The sequence below is a fragment of the Triticum urartu genome, chromosome 4A, assembly GCF_056163025.1.
Source record: "Triticum urartu cultivar PI428250 chromosome 4A, HENAU_Tu73, whole genome shotgun sequence".
In the NCBI taxonomy this organism is placed as follows: domain Eukaryota; kingdom Viridiplantae; phylum Streptophyta; class Magnoliopsida; order Poales; family Poaceae; genus Triticum; species Triticum urartu.
Genome location: NC_141876.1, coordinates 73,149,150 through 73,167,165, shown reverse-complemented (window position 1 = coordinate 73,167,165; position 18,016 = coordinate 73,149,150). Strand labels below are relative to the sequence as shown.

Sequence of the window (18,016 nt, the reverse complement as noted above, 5' to 3'; positions counted from 1 at the left end):
TTTCCAAAAACCTTGTGGGCTTTCCCCTTTGGCCCAAATAAAGTGTTCTCGTACCCAAACATTTTGGGAAACATCCGGAACCCCTTCCGGTGAATTCCGGAACCCTTTCGGAGTCCAAACACTATTATCCCATATATCAATCTTTATCTCTGGACCATTCCGGAGTTCCTCGTCATGTCCGTGATCTTATCCGGAACTCCGAACAACATTCGGTCACCAACATACATAACTCATAGTACTATATCGTCAACGAACGTTAAGCGTGCAGACCCTACGGGTTTGAGAACTATGTAGACATGACCGAGACACCTCTCTGGTCAATAACCAATAGCGGGACCTGGATGCCCATATTGGCTCCTACATATTCTACGAAGAGCTTTATCGGTCAGACCGCATAACAACATACGTTGTTCCCTTTGTCATCGGTATGTTACTTGCCCGAGATTCGATCGTCGGTATCTCAATGCCTAGTTCAATATCGTTACCGGCAAGTCTCTTTACTCGTTCCGTAATACATCATCCCGCAACTAACTCATTAGTTTCAATGCTTGCAAGGCTTATAGTGATGTGCATTATTGAGTGGGCCTAGAGATACCTCTCCGATAATCAGAGTGACAAATCCTAATCTCGAAATACGCCAACCCAAAAAGTACCTTCAGAGACACCTGTAGAGCACCTTTATAATCACCCAGTTACGTTGTGGCGTTTGGTGGCACACAAAGTGTTCCTCCGGTAAACGGGAGTTGCATAATCTCATAGTCATAGGAACATGTATAAGTCATGAAGAAAGCAATAGCAACAAACTAAACGATCAAGTGCTAAGCTAACGGAATGAGTCAAGTCAATCACATCATTCTCCTAATGATGTGATCCCGTTAATCAAATGACAACTCATGTCTATGGTTAGGAAACTTAACCATCTTTGATCAACGAGCTAGTCAAGTAGAGGCATACTAGTGACACTCTGTTTGTCTATGTATTCACACATGTATTATGTTTCCGGTTAATACAATTCTAGCATGAATAATACACATTTATCATGAAATAAGGAAATAAATAATAACTTTATTATTGCCTCTAGGGCATATTTCCTTCAGTCTCCCACTTGCACTAGAGTCAATAATCTAGATCACATCGCCATGTGATTTAACATCAATAGTTCACATCACCATGTGATTAACACCCATAGTTCACATCATCATGTGACCAACACCCAAAGGGTTTACTAGAGTCAATAATCTAGTTCACATCGCTATGTGATTAACACCCAAAGAGTACTAAGGTGTGATCATGTTTTGCTTGTGAGACAAGTTTAGTCAACGGGTCTGCAACATTCAGATCCGTATGTATTTTTGCAAATTTCTATGTCAACAATGCTCTACACGGAGCTACTCTAGTTAATTGCTCCCACTTTCAATATGTATCCAGATTGAGACTTAGAGTCATCTGGATTAGTGTCAAAATTTGCATCGATGTAACCCTTTACGATGAACCTTTTTGTCACTTCTGTAATCGAGAAACATATTCTTATTTCACTAAGGATAATTTTGACCGTTGTCCAGTGATCTACTCCTAGATCACTATTGTACTCCCTTGCCAAAATCAGTGTAGGGTATACAATAGATCTGGTACACAGCATGGCATATTTTATATAACCTATGGCCAAGGCATATGGAATGACTTTCATTCTCTTTCTATCTTCTGTCGTGGTCGGGCTTTGAGTCTTACTCAGTTTCACACCTTGTGACACAGGCAAGAACTCTTTCTTTGGCTGTTCTATTTTGAACTACTTCAAAATCTTGTCAAGGTATGTACTCATTGAAAAACTTATCAAGCGTCTTGATCTATCTCTATAGATCTTGATGCTCAATATGTAAGCAGCTTCACCGAGGTCTTTCTTTGAAAAACTCCTTTCAAACATTCCTTTATGCTTTGCAGAATAATTCTACATTATCTCCGATCAACAATATGTCATTCACATATACTTATCAGAAATGTTGTAGTGCTCCCACTCACTTTCTTGTAAATACAGGCTTCACCGCAAGTCTGTATAAAACTATATGCTTTGATCAACTTATCAAAGCGTATATTCCAACTCTGAGATGCTTGCACCAGTCCATAGATGGATCGCTAGAGCTTGCATATTTTGTTAGCACCTTTAGGATTGACAAAACCTTCTGGGTGCATCATATACAACTCTTCTTTAATAAATCCATTAAGGAATGCATTTTTGTTTATCAATTTGCTAGATTTCATAAAATGCGGCAATTGCTAACATGATTCGGACAGACTGAAGCATAGATACGAGTGAGAAACTCTCATCGTAGTCAACACCTTGAACTTGTCAAAAACCTTTTTGCGACAATTCTAGCTTTGTAGATAGTAACACTACTATCAGCGTCCGTCTTCCTCTTGAAGATCCATTTAATCACAATGGCTCGCCGATCATTGGGCAAGTCAATCAAAGTCCATTCTTTGTTCTCATACATGGATCTCATCTCAGATTTCATGGCCTCAAGCCATTTTGCGGAATATGGGCTCACCATCGCTTCTTCATAGTTTGTAGGTTCGTCATGGTCAAGTAACATGACCTCCAGAACAGGATTACCGTACCACTCTGGTGCGGATCTCACTTTGATTTACCTACGAGGTTTGGTAGTAACTTGGTCTGAAGTTACATGATCATCATCATTAGCTTCCTCACTAATTGGTGTAGTAGTCAAAGGAACAGATTTCTGTGATGAACTACTTTCCAATAAGGGAGCAGGTACAGTTACCTCATCAAGTTCTACTTTCCTCCCACTCACTTCTTTCGAGAGAAACTCCTTCTCTAGAAAGGATCCATTCTCAGCAATGAATATCTTGCCTTCGGATCTGTGATAGAAGGTGTACCCAACATTTTCTTTTGGGTATCCTATGAAGACGCACTTCTCCGATTTGGGTTTGAGCTTATCAGGTTGAAACTTTTTCACATAAGCATTGCAACCTCAAACTTTAAGAAACGACAGCTTAGGTTTCTTGCCAAACCATAGTTCATACGGTGTCGTCTCAACGGATTTAGATGGTTCCCTATTTAACGTAAATGTAGCTGTCTCTAATGCATAACCCAAAAACGGTAGTTGTAAATCAGTAAGGGACATCATAGATCGCACCATATCTAATAAAGTACGGTTACGACATTCGGACACACCATTAACTGTGGTGTTCCAGGTGGTGTCAGTAGTGAAACTATTTCACATTGTTTTAACTGAAGGACAAACTCGTAACTCAAATATTTTACTTCTGCGATCATATCGTAGAAACTTTTATTTTTGTTACGATGATTCTCCACTTCACTCTAAAATTCTTTGAACTTTTCAAATGTTTCATACTTGTGTTTCATCAAGTAGATATACTCATATCTGCTCAAATCATCCGTGAAGATCAGAAAATAATGATACCTGCCGCGAGTCTCAATATTCATCGGACCACATACATCAGTATGTATGGTTTCCAACAAATCTGTTGCTCGCTCCAATGTTCCGGAGAATGGAGTCTTAGTCATCTTGCCCATGAGGCATGGTTGGCAAGCATCAACTGATTCATAATCAAGTGATTCCAAAAGCCCATCAGCATGGATTTTCTTCATGCGCTTTACACCAATATGACCTAAACGGTAGTGCCACAAATAAGTTGCACTATCATTATTAACTTTGCATCTTTTGGCTTCAATATTATGAAAATGTGTATCACCACGATCGAGATCCAACAAACCATTTTCATTGGGTGTATGACCATAGAAGGTTTTATTCATGTAAACAGAACAACAATTATTCTCTAACTTACATGAATAACCGTATTGCAATAAACATGATCCAATCATATTCATACTCAACGTAAACACTAAATAACATTTATTTTAGGTTTAACACTAATCCTAAAAGTATAGGGAGTGTGCGATGATGATCATATCAATTTTGGAACCATTTCCAATACACATCGTCACTTCACCCTTAACTAGTCTCTGTTCATTCTGCAACTCCCGTTTTGAGTTACTATTCTTAGCAACTGAACTAGTATCAAATACTGAGGGGTTGCTATAAACACTAGTAAAGTACACATCAATAACATGTATATCAAATATACCTATGTTCACTTTGCCATCCTTCTTATCCGCCAATTACTTGGGAAGTTCCGTTTCTAGTGACCAGTCCCTTTGCAGTAGAAGCACTCAGTTTCAGGCTTAGGTCCAGACTTGGGTTTTTTCACATGAGCAGCAACTTGCTTGCCATTCTTCTTGAAGTTACCCTTTCTTCCCTTTCTCCCTTTACTTGAAACTAGTGGTTTTGTTTACCATCAACACTTGATGTTTTTCTTGATTTCTACCTTCGTCGATTTCAGCATCACGAAGAGCTTGGGAATCATTTCTGTTATCCCTTGCATATTATAGTCCATCACAAAGTTCTACTAACTTGGTGATGGTGACTAGAGAATTCTATCAATCACTATTTTATCTGGAAGATTAACTCCCATTTGATTCAAGCGATTGTAGTACCCAGACAATCTGAGCACATGCTCACTGCTTGAGATATTCTCCTCCATCTTTTAGCTATAGAACTTGTTGGAGACTTCATATCTCTCAATTCGGGTATTTGCTTGAAATATTAACTTCAACTCCTGGAACATCTCATATGATCCATGACGTTCAAAACGTCTTTGAAGTCCCGATTCTAAGCCGTTTAAGCATGGTGCACTAAACTATCAAGTAGTCATCATATTGAGCTAGCCAAACGTTCATAACATCTGCTCCTGCAATAGGTTTGTCACCTAGCGGTGCATCAAGGACATAATTCTTCTGTGCAGCAATGAGGATAAACCTCATATCACGGATCCAATCCGCATCATTGCTACTAACATCTTTCAACTTAGTTTTCTCTAGGAACATATCAAAAATAAAACAGGGGAGCTAAACGCGAGCTATTGATCTACAACATAGATATGCTAATACTACCAGGACTAAGTTCATGATAAATTTAAGTTCAATTAATCATATTACTTAAGAACTCCCACTTAGATAGACATCCCTCTAATCCTCTAAGTGATCACGTGATCCATATCAACTAAACCATGTCCGATCATCACGTGAGATGGAGTAGTTTCAATGGTGAACATCACTATGTTGATCATATCTACAATATGATTCACGCTCGACCTTTCGGTCTCAGTGTTCCGAGGCCATATATGTTATATGCTAGGCTCGTCAAGTTTAACCTGAGTATTCCGCGTGTGCAACTATTTTGCACCCATTGTATTTGAACGTAGAGCCTATCACACCCGATCATCACGTGGTGTCTCAGCACGAAGAACTTTCGCAACGGTGCATACTCAGGGAGAACACTTGTACCTTGATAATTAGTGAGAGATCATCTTATAAAGCTACCGTCGAACTAAGGAAAATAAGATGTATAAAATATAAACATCACATGCAATCAAAATATGTGATATGATATGGCCATCATCATCTTGTGCCTTTGATCTCCATCTCCAAAGCATCGTCATGATTTCCATCGTTACCGGCATGACACCATGATCTCCATCATCTGGATCTATATCAATGTGTCGTCACATGGTCATCTCGCCAACTATTGCTCTTGCAACTATTGTTATCGCATAGCGATAAAGTAAACCAATTATTTGGCGCTTGCATCTTATGCAGTAAAGAGACAACCATAAGGCTTCTTCCAGTTGCCGATAACTTTGACAAAACATGATCATCTTATACAACAACTTATATCTCATCACGTCTTGACCATATCACATCACAACATGCCCTGCAAAAACAAGTTAGACGTCCTCTACTTTGTTGTTACAAGTTTTACGTGGTTGCTACGGGCTGAGCAAGAACCGTTCTTACCTACGCATCAAAACCACAATGATAGTTCGTCAAGTTATTGTTGTTTTAACCTTCTCAAGGACCGGGCGTAGACACACTCGGTTCAACTAAAGTTGGAGAAACTGACACCCGCCAGCCACCTGTGTGCAAAGCACATCGGTAGAACCAGTCTCGTGTAAGCGTACGCGTAATGTCGGTCTGGGCCGCTTCATCCAACAATACCGCTGAACCAAAGTATGACATGCTGGTAAGCAGTATGACTTGCATCGCCCACAACTCACTTGTGTTCTACTCGTGCATATAACATCAACGCATAAAACCTGGCTCTGATGCCACTGTTGGGGAACATAGTAATTTCAAAAAAATCCTACGCACACGCAGGATCATGGTGATGCATAGCAACGAGAGGGGAGAGTGTTGTCTACGTACCCTCATAGACCATTTGCGGAAGCGTTATATCAACACGGTTGATGTAGTCGTACGTCTTCATGATCCAACCGATCCAAGTACTGAAAGCACGGCACCTCCGAGTTATGCACACGTTCGGCTCGGTGTCGTCCTCACCTTCTCGATCCAGCAAGAGGGGCGAAGTAGTAGATGAGTTCCGGCAGCACGACGGCGTGGTGACGGTGTTGGTGAAGAACAATCTCCGCAGGGCTTCGCCTAAGCACTACAAAAACTATGACGGAGGATAAACTAGAGGGGACGGGGTAGCCGGCACACGGCTTGGTGTTTCTTGATGTGTCTTGGGTGCTAGCCCTACCCCCTCTATTTATATGTTGAGCCTTGGGGTCGAAACTTGAAGTAAAATCCTCCACAAAGTCGGTTTCACCTGAAAGGCAAGAGTCCTTCTCGGACTCCAGGGCCAGACGCCGGAGTTCCCGGTGTCTGGCCCCTGGACTCCGCAAAACTTCCTTTTGCGCTTTCCAAAAACCTTGTGGGCTTTCCCCTTTGGCCCAAATAAAGTGTTCTCGTACCCAAACATTTCGGGAAACATCCGGAACCCCTTCCGGTGAATTCCGGAACCCTTCCGGAGTCCAAACACTATTATCCCATATATCAATCTTTATCTCCGGACCATTCCGGAGTTCCTCGTCATGTCCGTGATCTTATCCGGAACTCCGAACAACATTCGGTCACCAACATACATAACTCATAGTACTATATCGTCAATGAACGTTAAGCGTGCGGACCCTACAGGTTCGAGAACTATGTAGACATGACCGAGACACCTCTCTGGTCAATAACCAATAGCGGGACCTGGATGCCCATATTGGCTTCTACATATTCTACGAAGATCTTTATCGGTCAGACCGCATAACAACATACGATGTTCCCTTTGTCATCGGTATGTTACTTGCCCGAGATTCGATCGTCGGTATCCCAATACCTAGTTCAATCTCGTTACCGACAAGTCTCTTTACTCGTTCCGTAATACATCATCCCGCAACTAACTCATTAGTTGCAATGCTTACAAGGCTTATAGTGATGTGCATTACCGACTGGGCCTAGAGATACCTCTCCGATAATCAGAGTGACAAATCCTAATCTCGAAATACGCCAACCCAACAAGTACCTTCGGAGACACCTGTAGAGCACCTTTATAATCACCCAGTTATGTTGTGACGTTTGGTGGCACAAAAAGTGTTCCTCCGGTAAACGGAAGTTGCATAATCTCATAGTCATAGGAACATGTATAAGTCATGAAGAAAGCAATAGCAACAAACTAAACGATCAAGTGCTAAGCTAACGGAATGGGTCAAGTCAATCACATCATTCTCCTAATGATGTGATCCCGTTAATCAAATGACAACTCATGTCTATGGTTAGGAAACTTAACCATCTTTGATCAACGAGCTAGTCGAGTAGATGCATACTAGTGACACTCTGTTTGTCTATGTATTCACACATGTATTATGTTTCCGGTTAATACAATTTTAGCATGAATAATAAACATTTATCATGAAATAAGGAAATAAATAATAACTTTATTATTGCCTCTAGGGCATATTTCCTTCACTCTCCGCCTTCAGGAACGCTGTGACACAAATGTTTCTCCGGTGTAATAAGGGATAGGCTCAGTCTGTATCTCTTTTCTTCAGGAACACTTTTGAGTAACCGTAGATCTCCTTTGTGATCCTCTTCTTCCTCACCCCCTTAGGGCATGTACAATGGTGGCATATGGATACAGATGCCCCATGATAAAAAGTTGCTTGAGGCATCTATATTGATTTTTTGTCCCCAGCGCAAGCTACTACTAGTGGGCCTCATCAAATAATATAAAATAGACTCTCACTACATATGCATCCCTATTCTCCACTCTAAAATTTTCAGCTTTATGCACCGGATCACACTTTTTCTTCCCAAGCACCAGCCTCCTACCGAGAATCCCGCTACACCATCTGAACCTATTTTTCCCCGATATCCAATCCTACATGGCCTGCGAGGCATCACCCTAGGGCTATGCATTGGCCATGTCCTTACTCCCCATGAAACTTTCTACAATACTTTTGAACTTTTGATATGAAATGTTCAGGTTGGTCTAAGTTCCACCATGGTTACAGTGAAAGAAGAACAATTTTTTTATGCATAAAGAAGAACAATTTGAAAAGTGAAACTTACGCCACAAGCACATGTCATGCAAATATCCCCCTATGGCCGTGCTAAATAATACTTCTGGAGTATTTCCAAATTTTGAATGCCTCACAAATAGTGTCTAGTTGGGGAGTATGCTGGCTATTAATTACTCTAGATCTTCCCAACTCAAAGCAAAAAAAAAGTTGGGTTTTCTATTTCTATGCCCCTCTTCGCTTAGTCCTCCTTAGTTTTGCCCAAACACACTTATTTTGCTCACTTATCCCCTCCACCGCGCACCCACCCTCACCAATGTCCAAACGGGGGTTTGTCGTTGGTCAAGGTAGTTGACTGTTAGCCTGCGCTGTTACTGACAAGTGGGGCACACCATGCCAGGTGGCGCTCTCACAATCAGCGGTGTGCGTGCATCCACATACATGAGTAGTTACATCATGGTTACGTCGGCGCTTTCACACACGGGCAGTATGCACGGCGTGGTTTCCCATGCAAGGAGCTGTGTCGCTGGCGTTCCCGGCAGGCATCTATTAATGCATTTTATAGCCGCGCGGGGGCGCACCGGCGTGCACAGTGTTCCAATCCCCTCCCCTTGCCGCCCCACAGCCTTCACCACCGTGCGCCTCTAGCAAACCCTAGCCACCTCCACCAAACCCTGGCCGCCTCCCCTTCCAGCAGCCGCAACAATGTCCAGGCAGAATGGACGTTGTGCGTATGTCATTCCCGGCCTGCCACGCGCCCTCCGGATCGAAGAAGGGTCGCTCCTCGCCCGCTGTGGCGTCATGGTGTCGCTGGACACACGCCTCCCAGCCAGATGGCACCTGAGCGCTAGGGGGGCTCCTGGTGGAGCATGTCCCCACCATCGGCACGCCGGCCATGTCACGCGCAATACATAACTTTCGGCAAAGCCTGCCGCTGGTGGAGTGGTCGAAGCAGCGCTACACGCTCGGCAGCCAGCGGTGGCCAGAGATCCCGGTGGAGGAGAACGGGGGCCGCATCCAGCACTTCGATGGCTGGTACCCATCGCCATCGCAGCACAACATCGACGAGAGGTACGCCTTCTAGGAAGGGTGTGCCTTCCCCGATGTCATGGCCATGTGCCGCGTCCAGCTCGGTCTGCAAACAGGCGACTGGGTTTCATAGTCGTGGGCCACCGCTCGATCCACGACGGGGGCCACACCCACAACCGGAGGAGGCAGTGCCGGTGCCAGCGGCAGCAGGGGCCTTCGCGTGCCCAAGCCGGAGCTAGCGACGCTAGGGACGAGCTTGCGCGGCCTCCTGCTCATGCCCAAGCCGGAGCTGGGGACGAGGTCGCGCGGGCCCATGCGCATGCCCAAGCCCGATCCCAGGACGAGCTCGCGCGGCCCCCTGCGTGTTTCCAAGTCGGAGCTGGAGCCGCCGCTGCTGGCGGAGTATAGGGGGCGGTGGACAGTGAACCCGGCGGCCCTGTAGACCTGTTGGGGCTACTTCTGGTGCTGCGCGAATCGACAAAGGGGCCGCAACGCCACCCTAATGACCCAGTGGACTCGTTGGGGCTGCGACAGGCAGTCGTGGCCTCGGTGTCTCACGTCACCATTGACCTTGTGAGTGATGACAACGACGACAAGGACGAGAAGAAGGACAACGATGACGACGAGGACTACTTCAGCGGCAGCAGCGGCTCCGACGTGGACGACATTGATCAGTAGCTTTGTTTAGGATGTTTGTACAAATTTTAAACTTTAAATGAAATTTGTGTTGTTTGAATGTCCAATTTGAATGTTTGTATCTATGCATGTTTGAATGTCCAATTTATGCCCAGTTTGCTTGTGTGTGACTAGTGGTCACCCAAATTTCATGAAGATGCAAAAAAATGGGCGTTTTCAATTGAAAAGTCTCAATTTTGTGAAGATTTTTTCCAGACTTGTTGTATTGCAAGTTTGATATTTTTTTCCCATAAACTAGTGCACATAAGATGGCTCAGTGCAAAGGCATTTGAATTTTTGAGCCTTTTTCATTTTCTTTTTTTTCAAATCGGGGTCAAACTCGCAATGTTGACCATTTGTACAAAACGGCTTGGAATTCCCACTTTCCTTGTCCCAAGTTCATCCATCACCAATATTATACCATAAAATGATTTTCCAAAAAAATCAGGAGCAATCTACATCACACTTGTAGTGCAAATTTGGGCCTTTTCTGATAATTCACTAAAATTCAACTAAATTCATGGAATATAGCAATATTAATCTGAAATTGTTGAAACCTGGTCAATGGCCATCCAATGTGGCCTGATTGTGATGAAAAATGAAATGGAACAAATTTCTAAATTATTTGAGGCACTTCCTTCACAAACAAATGTCATTTCCAGGGCTTGGAAATTGGAGAATTTATTTTTATTACAAAATAATTACAAATTCCTATTAAACATTGTCCAGAATGGTAACACCAGTAGTTGTGCCAAATTTGGGCATGTTATCATGGATTTTGCCATGTATGTGGCAATTTCCATATGCATATGCCTTGAAAATCCACACAAGTCCAATCTGGATAGTCAATTTTGTGAAGATTTTTTCTAGAATTGTTGCATTGCAAGTTTAATATTTTTCCCATAAACTAGTGCACATAAGATGGCTTAGTGCAAAGGCATTTGAATTTTTGAGCCTTTTTTCATTTTCTTTGTTTTTTTCAAACTGGAGTCAAACTTGCAGTGCTGACCATTCATACAAAATGGTTTGGAATTCCTACTTGGCTTGTCCCAAGTTCATCGACCACCAATATTGTACCATAAAATGATTTTTCAAAAATTTCAGGAGCAATCTACATCACACTTGTAGTGCAAATTTGGGCCTTTTCTAATAATTCACTAAAACTCAACTAAATGCATGAAATATAGCAATATTACTCTGAAATTGGTGAAACCCGGTCAATGGTCATCCAATGTAGCATGTTTTTTATGAGAAATGAAATGGAATAGATTTCTAAATTATTTGAAGTACTTCCTTCGCAAACAAATGTCATTTCCTAAGCTTGGAAATTGGAAATTTCATTTTTTTTTTATTACAAAATAATTGCAAATTCCTATGAAACATTGTCCATAATGATAACACCAATAGTTGTGCCAAATTTGGGCATGTTATCATGGATTTTGCCATGTATGTGGCCATTTCCATGTGCATATGCCTTAAAAATCCACACAAGTCCAATCCAAATATAGTCCATTTTCTGAAGTTTTTTTCCAGACTTGTTGTATTGCAGTTTAATATTTTTCCCACAAACTAGTGCACATAAGATGGCTCAGTGCAAAGGCATTTGAATTTTCGAGCCATTTTCATTTTGTTTGTTTTTTCTCAAACTGGTGGCAAACTTGTAGTGTTGACCATTCATACAAGATGGTTTTGAATTCCTACTTGCCTTGTCCCAGGTTCATCCACCGCCAATATTGTACCATAAAATGATTTTTCAAGAATTTCAGGAGCAATCTACATCACACTTGTAGTGCAAATTTGGGCCTTTTCTGATAATTCAATAAAACTCAACTAAATGCATGGAATATAGCAATATTACTCTAAAATTGCTGAAACCTGGTCGGTGCCCATCCAATGTGGCATGCTTTTGATGAAAAAATGAAATGAAACAATTTTCTAAATTATTTGAGGCACTTCCTTTACAAACAAATGTCATTTCTAGGGCTTGGAAATTAGAAAAATGATTTTTTATTACAAAAAAATGTAAATTCCGATGAAACATTGTCCACAATGTGGCCTGCTTTTGATGAAAAATAAAATGAAACAAATTTCAAAATTATTTGAGGCTCTTCCTTCACAAACAAATGATTATTGAGGACTAATCTAATTTCTGTGGCCTACTTTTGTTACTTTGCTTGTCCCAAGTTCATTCACCAAACCAATATTCAGTACTAAACTAATTTGGTTGACTAAAGTGCATCCGTCACACCAAATGGCTTGAACAAAACTATTAACACCCCAATGATATACTGCATATAGTGAGTAAACGGTTTGTTTCATGCTTCACTTCGTTTAGTGCATAAAATGGTGAGGACTGTTTCGAAAGTCATGTACACATACTTGGTCGGTTGGCTCTTGCGCCTCTCTTTGAGCGTCTAGTCTCGGGTTCGAGTTCTCATCCTGGCTTAATAAACCACCTCTTTTTCGGGTTGGCGCCTTCACTAACAAAGGTGTCCCACAAGCCAGTGACTGCGCCCATCACCTATGACCGTGAAGCCACTGACAAAGGTGTCCCACGCGCCAATAACTGTGACCACCACCTACGACCGTGCAGCCACTGACAGAGGTGTCCTAGAAGTCAGAATACGCGCCCACCATCTACGAGCGCGCAACCGCTGACAGAGGTGTCCCACAAGTCAGTATATGCGCCCATCATCTACGAGAGGATAGCCGTTGACAGGGGTGTCCCACGCGTCAGAAACCACGTTTGGGCTTTTGCGAGGGTGAGTCGTACGGTGGAGGGAAACGTGAGAACTGCCATAGAGCGTGGGCAAAACTGAGAAGAACTAAACAAAGAAGGCACGGAACTAGAAATCCCAAAAAAGTTACTCGAAATCTTCTGCAATTGCAGTGTGTCCACACAATCGATTTTGTTTTAGTACAAGCATGCGGGTGATATACATACATATACAGGGACAAAAAAGACATTGGAGATATAAAATTGCCCCTAAACGAAAAAGCAAACATGTGCATATGTACAGGTGATAAATTTAGGAGCTCTCTACAGTTGACCATCTCCGTCTTCATCTCTCCCTCGTCAGCTTTGATTTGTTAGTCCAAACTACTTCGTGACACCCTTCTCTGCATACTCTGCCCCAAAGATCTGAGGCCGGTCAGCAGGATTATTGTCCTCGCTCACCAGGATTCAGTTCCTAAAAATGCTAATTATCCGCACGAGTGCTCACGTTCTTCCTCGACGATTTGCAGAGCTCTGCCCTTGTTCCCAAAAATGTTGCGAGTATGTATCCTCTCCGTCTGATTCATTCGTCATGCTATTATATCGTGAACCTCTTGAGGTCGACCACCATGACGGTGATGTCATCCCTGCTCCCTCTACACCGCGCCATGTCCACGAGCTCCTTGAAGCACCCCGTGGAGTCCCGGCCGGCGCGGCTCCTGGAGACGGCGTCCACCGCCTCCTGGTTGGACACCTTGTTCCAGAGACCGTCGGAGGCGAGGACGAGGAACTCGCAGCCGGCGGTGAGGGGAAGCCTCCGGATCTCCGGCTCTGGGATCACCCAGCGCTTGAGGTCGGCGTCGCCGAACGCCCGCGACACGGCCAGGCAGTCCTGCACCCTCCACACGCCGTTGCTGCCGCAGCTCACGTAGCCACCCTGAACGAATTTTGGCTGTCAATCAGCTGCCTTTCTTCTCTATGATCGGTGTGACGTTGCGTGCATGCATGAATATATATGTGCACATTTGCGTACCGAGTTCTCGATGCGGGACCTCTCGTCCTCCCTCGCGGCGGTGTGGTCGGAGGTCACGGCAGTCGCCACACCGCCGCGGCACATGACGGCGCGGCAGTCGCCGAGGTTCGCCACGTAGATGTCGCCGTCCTTGACCAGCGCCGTTGCGGCACATGAGCCACCTCTCAGGCCCTGCGTTCACGAGGGACAAACAAAGAGTTAAATCCCTGCAACGCATCATTAACATTTCTACTAGAAAAAAGAAGATACGTTTTTGTCCTCCCAGTTGTTCCTAGTTACAAGTTCCATTTTAACCCCAAATTCAGACACTTTGACCCTTACTTTCAGCGTCAAACGGATTTGAACTCTGAACTGAAAACATTGGTAACATTAACATAGCTGTCAAACGTAGCAATCGCCAGTCACCAGAGGCGACACCTGGGCACCTGGGACACGGCGAAGGGAGCACTCGTACAATCTAAGCCAGCATCTTTCTCTGTCGCAATCATAGCAACGAACAAACCCTAATGGAGTAGTAGTGGACATCTATCGCCATTGTCGGCATGCAACACGCATCGCACAAACAGGAGGAGTCTGCATGTGTTGACGCGTTCAACTCGGCCGGAAGAGACCTGGTAAAAACAAAAGTACACACCTGCTTCACGAGCTCGCTGTCGGTGGCCAAGTAGGCGGCTCTGATGGCCGCCGTGACAGCATCCGTCGACCACGACGACGGTTCTGTTCCCTGCGCCTCCTCCGTCTTCGTGGCCAGCACAGCAGCGACCACGTTCTTGCCGAGGTGGTCGGAGACGAAGTCCACCGCTGCGCGGCCGCCGTGTCCGTCGTACACACCGTAGAATGCCTGCAAATGCGAAAGCATTTTGTTATTCCCTTGTTGGGCGGCGCGCGTACATCTTTATTGCCTAGGTCATGTGTGCCCTGACCGAGTCAGTTCAACAAGATAAGGGCACTTATTCCAAATCATAATTAGTGGCACGTTCAGCACATGCATAAGTCAACGCCCCCCTATACTGCTTGCACCCGTAAAAACGATCAAATTATTCCTGAAAAAAGTTCATATTTTGAGGAACTTTACCCCTTAGACAGTTTTTATGAAGGACAAATTGTGTATTTTATTTTAAATTTCTGAAAAAAACAAGCATATGTATGTTGCGGTGAGTACACAAATTTAAGTTTTCGTAAACAAGCATAACTAACCATGCATGATCTATGAAAATCAAACAACCAATGGGCTACTTTTTCACGCTAAATGATCATATGAAAACGTTGGGGTGACCCATGGCTCAATCTTAGAAATATTTAGTTAGATAGCCAATAGATCACTGTTATCTCATCTGTTTTTCTACATGCAAGTGCCCTAAAGTATGAGTTCTCATAGATGACTTACAAATAGTTATTTCTCGTTGCCGGAGATATAGAATAACTATTTAACTTTGTATACTAGCCATGAATGGTCGTATTTTCTTAATTTATTTCGCAAAAAAAAGAATGGTTGTATTTTCTTAAAAAAATATTAAGTACATCCATATAATTGAGGCCATAACTAGCATATACGATATTTATCGGATTTTGAAAAACTTTCAAAAGAGATTTTGTCCTTCCAAAACTCAGCTCATGTTAAAGTGCACCGCCTTACTATGATACAGTACTAATTTAGGAGACTTTGTGAGCCCCCAAATAATAAGGGACAAAGGCAAGCTAAGACCATATATAGTTTAGGATACATTTGAAAATCGTCATTTAGAGATGAGTAGATGACACGAAGGACATGGGAATTAAAATCGGTTTTGCTAGTATATATTTTTCAAGGAAAAATGTAGGCATGATGATGATCCACCCGAAGTCTGAAGAGAAGATATCGATCAATGAGAAAAGAATTTTACCAGCTGGGAATCTGCTCCAAGTTTCTGAGCGATCACGCCATATGCATCCTCCATTGCATGCCTGGCCCCTCTCCTGCTCGCCAGCCAAAACCCTTCCCCCTCCACCTCCACCTCGGCCTCCTTCTCGGCCACAACGGTCCCCCAGCCAGCCGCCACCTCGACGGCCTCAGGGGCGACGGGTATGACCAGCATCGACGGCCTCTTCCTCGCCCCCCGCGCCGCCTTCTTCGCGGGCTCGACCTGCTGCGCGGCGCCACCGCCGCCGTTGCACGCCGCAAAGGCGTCCACAGCCGGCGCAATCAGCAGCTGCTCCCTGGCCTCCCTCTGGTCACGCTCACGCAGCGCGTCCCCTACGGCGACGCTGAGAGCCGGGTGCGCCTTCCTCCGCATGGAGAGCGGCGCGGACGACGCAGGGGAGGTCGTGGCGGGCAGGGAAACCGGCGGGGAGCAGAGGACGGATGCCATGGCCTTGCGGAGGGCGCGGGCGAGGCGGGCGAAGGCAGCGACCACGGAGCAGAGGAACTGGACGGTGTACAACAGCATCGCCGGCAGGGTGGAGACGGACGGAGGCGGCAGAGGCAGTTGGACGGACCAGCTAGCGATGGCTAATTCTGGGAGGAGATCGATGAGAGGCTGCCACTAGCTGGCCGGAGTTAGGTTTTTATATATACAACATGGGAGAGAGAGGGTGACGAGGAGGAGGGGCAAAGAGAAGAGAAGGGGTCCTTGATGCTGACCGGTCAATGGAGTGACCAAATCACCTTGGCTAGGCTGGCCTGCCACATGCGGTTTAATACAATTCCGGCCTGGTTTTACGTGATCCCAATGGCGCATCCAGTTGTTGACTAGTGAGGAGCCGAGCGAGCCCCCCGGAGATTTGACAGCTCCGGCAATTGCTCGCTTAATTTACAAGATGAGGGCTCATTTGCTTCAAAGGAATTCTATAGAATTTTCAGAGGATTGCAATCTTATGGAAAAGGATTTCCCCCGCTTTGTATTACAAAACAACCAATCGATACAGCCAATGATAGGTGTTGGGACGGAAGCAGCACAGACACGCTCAAAAGAAACGAGAGAGAAAATATAAAAGAAACAAATGCCGACAACGACGGATCGACAAAAACACGAAGAAGCCCCGCGACCACTGCGCCCACCGGAGATCTCCCACCAAGCTCCTAGACTCTGAAGCGCCGGTACCAATCAACACCTCCAAGAAGGGACGCGACGATGCTGACACTGCTGCAAAGGGTTTCCCCCGGTACGCGACGAGGAGAGAAGAAGGGTAGCCCCGGACGCCCTTCAGGAAGGTCCGGCAGCACCCTCAGGCGCCACCGCGTCGGTGTCAGCCAGGCCGACAGGGATTTCTCCCGATCCCAACCTTCACCTCGGGCGCTCCGAAGCCTGCCATCGAAACCGACAACCATCATGCGCCACGCTGGTCTTGAAGCTTCTCACGCCGTCTCACCATGGCACCACGAAGAGAGGTCTGCATACCGAAGAAGAGGAGCCGGGACAGAGGCGGCAGCATCGTCAGCACACGGGAGGGCTCAACCTCCACCATCAACGACGGTAGCCGACCGGACGCAATAGTAGGAGCACACTAGGCCCGTGGGCCCACAGGCCCGGCCGGGCCACCCAAGGCCCATAAAGCTCCCGCCTTCGCGCTGCAGCAAGCACGCCGACGGCGACGCCGCCCGGGTCTGAGCTGCTCCGCGTCCGCAACACGCAGAAGACAACGAAGCCACGCCGGTAGCCGACCCGCTAGGACCCAGATGAGACCCGCGGGGCTCAGATCTGGGCCGGGGCGCGCCGCCGGCCACCCCGCGCAACCAAGCTGCCCTGCCGCCAAGGAGCAGCGCCTCCCTCACGTCTGTCACCGGCCACCGCCGCCGGGTCACCGGACCGCCGCCTAGCCGAGCAACACCGCCGCCGCCCCCCGCCCCGGGCAGGGAGGACGCACGCGCGGGGAGAGAAGATCCCACCGCCGCCGACACCACCCGGGCCAGAGCCAGGGGCGCCCGCCGGCGGCGGCGGGGAGGGACGACGCGAGGTGGAGGACGAGGGAGCAGGCGCGCTGGCCGCCCCGGCCGCCTCCCGGAGAGGCAGCGCGAGGGCGGAAAGGGGGAGGGAAGGAAAGAGCGGGGGGACCCGGATCTGGTCGCGCGTTGGCTAGGCTCGCCGAATCCGGTCGGGATCGGGCGAGGGAGGTGGTGGCGGCGACGAGGGCTAGGAGCGGGG

The 18,016-nt window shown here is 45.9% G+C and overlaps 1 protein-coding gene across 1 annotated transcript; it reads right to left on the bottom strand.

Annotated features, from left to right (window-relative positions):
* Positions 1–12,999: 12,999 nt before the first annotated feature.
* LOC125553539 (putative protein phosphatase 2C 74) lies at positions 13,000–16,431 on the bottom strand. Its single transcript, XM_048717308.2, has 4 exons — positions 15,779–16,431; positions 14,530–14,736; positions 13,896–14,066; positions 13,000–13,799 (listed from the first exon to the last, which is right to left on the bottom strand). Exons 1-4 carry the CDS (start codon positions 16,319–16,321, stop codon positions 13,461–13,463), a joined length of 1,260 nt encoding a protein of 419 aa, XP_048573265.1. The 5' UTR covers positions 16,322–16,431; the 3' UTR covers positions 13,000–13,460.
* Between the last annotated feature and the right edge of the window lie 1,585 nt (positions 16,432–18,016).

What these genes read in the sequence shown, in the direction of transcription:
- LOC125553539 (XM_048717308.2), bottom strand. Translation starts at nt 16,321, where the DNA reads ATGCTGTTGTACACCGTCCAGTTCCTCTGCTCCGTGGTCGCTGCCTTC. An exon ending in TTGGAGCAGATTCCCAGCTG is followed by an intron (nt 14,737 to 15,778) that starts GTAAAATTCTTT and finishes TCGCATTTGCAG; the next exon opens with GCATTCTACGGTGTGTACGA. An exon ending in GGTCCCGCATCGAGAACTCG is followed by an intron (nt 13,800 to 13,895) that starts GTACGCAAATGT and finishes AAATTCGTTCAG; the next exon opens with GGTGGCTACGTGAGCTGCGG.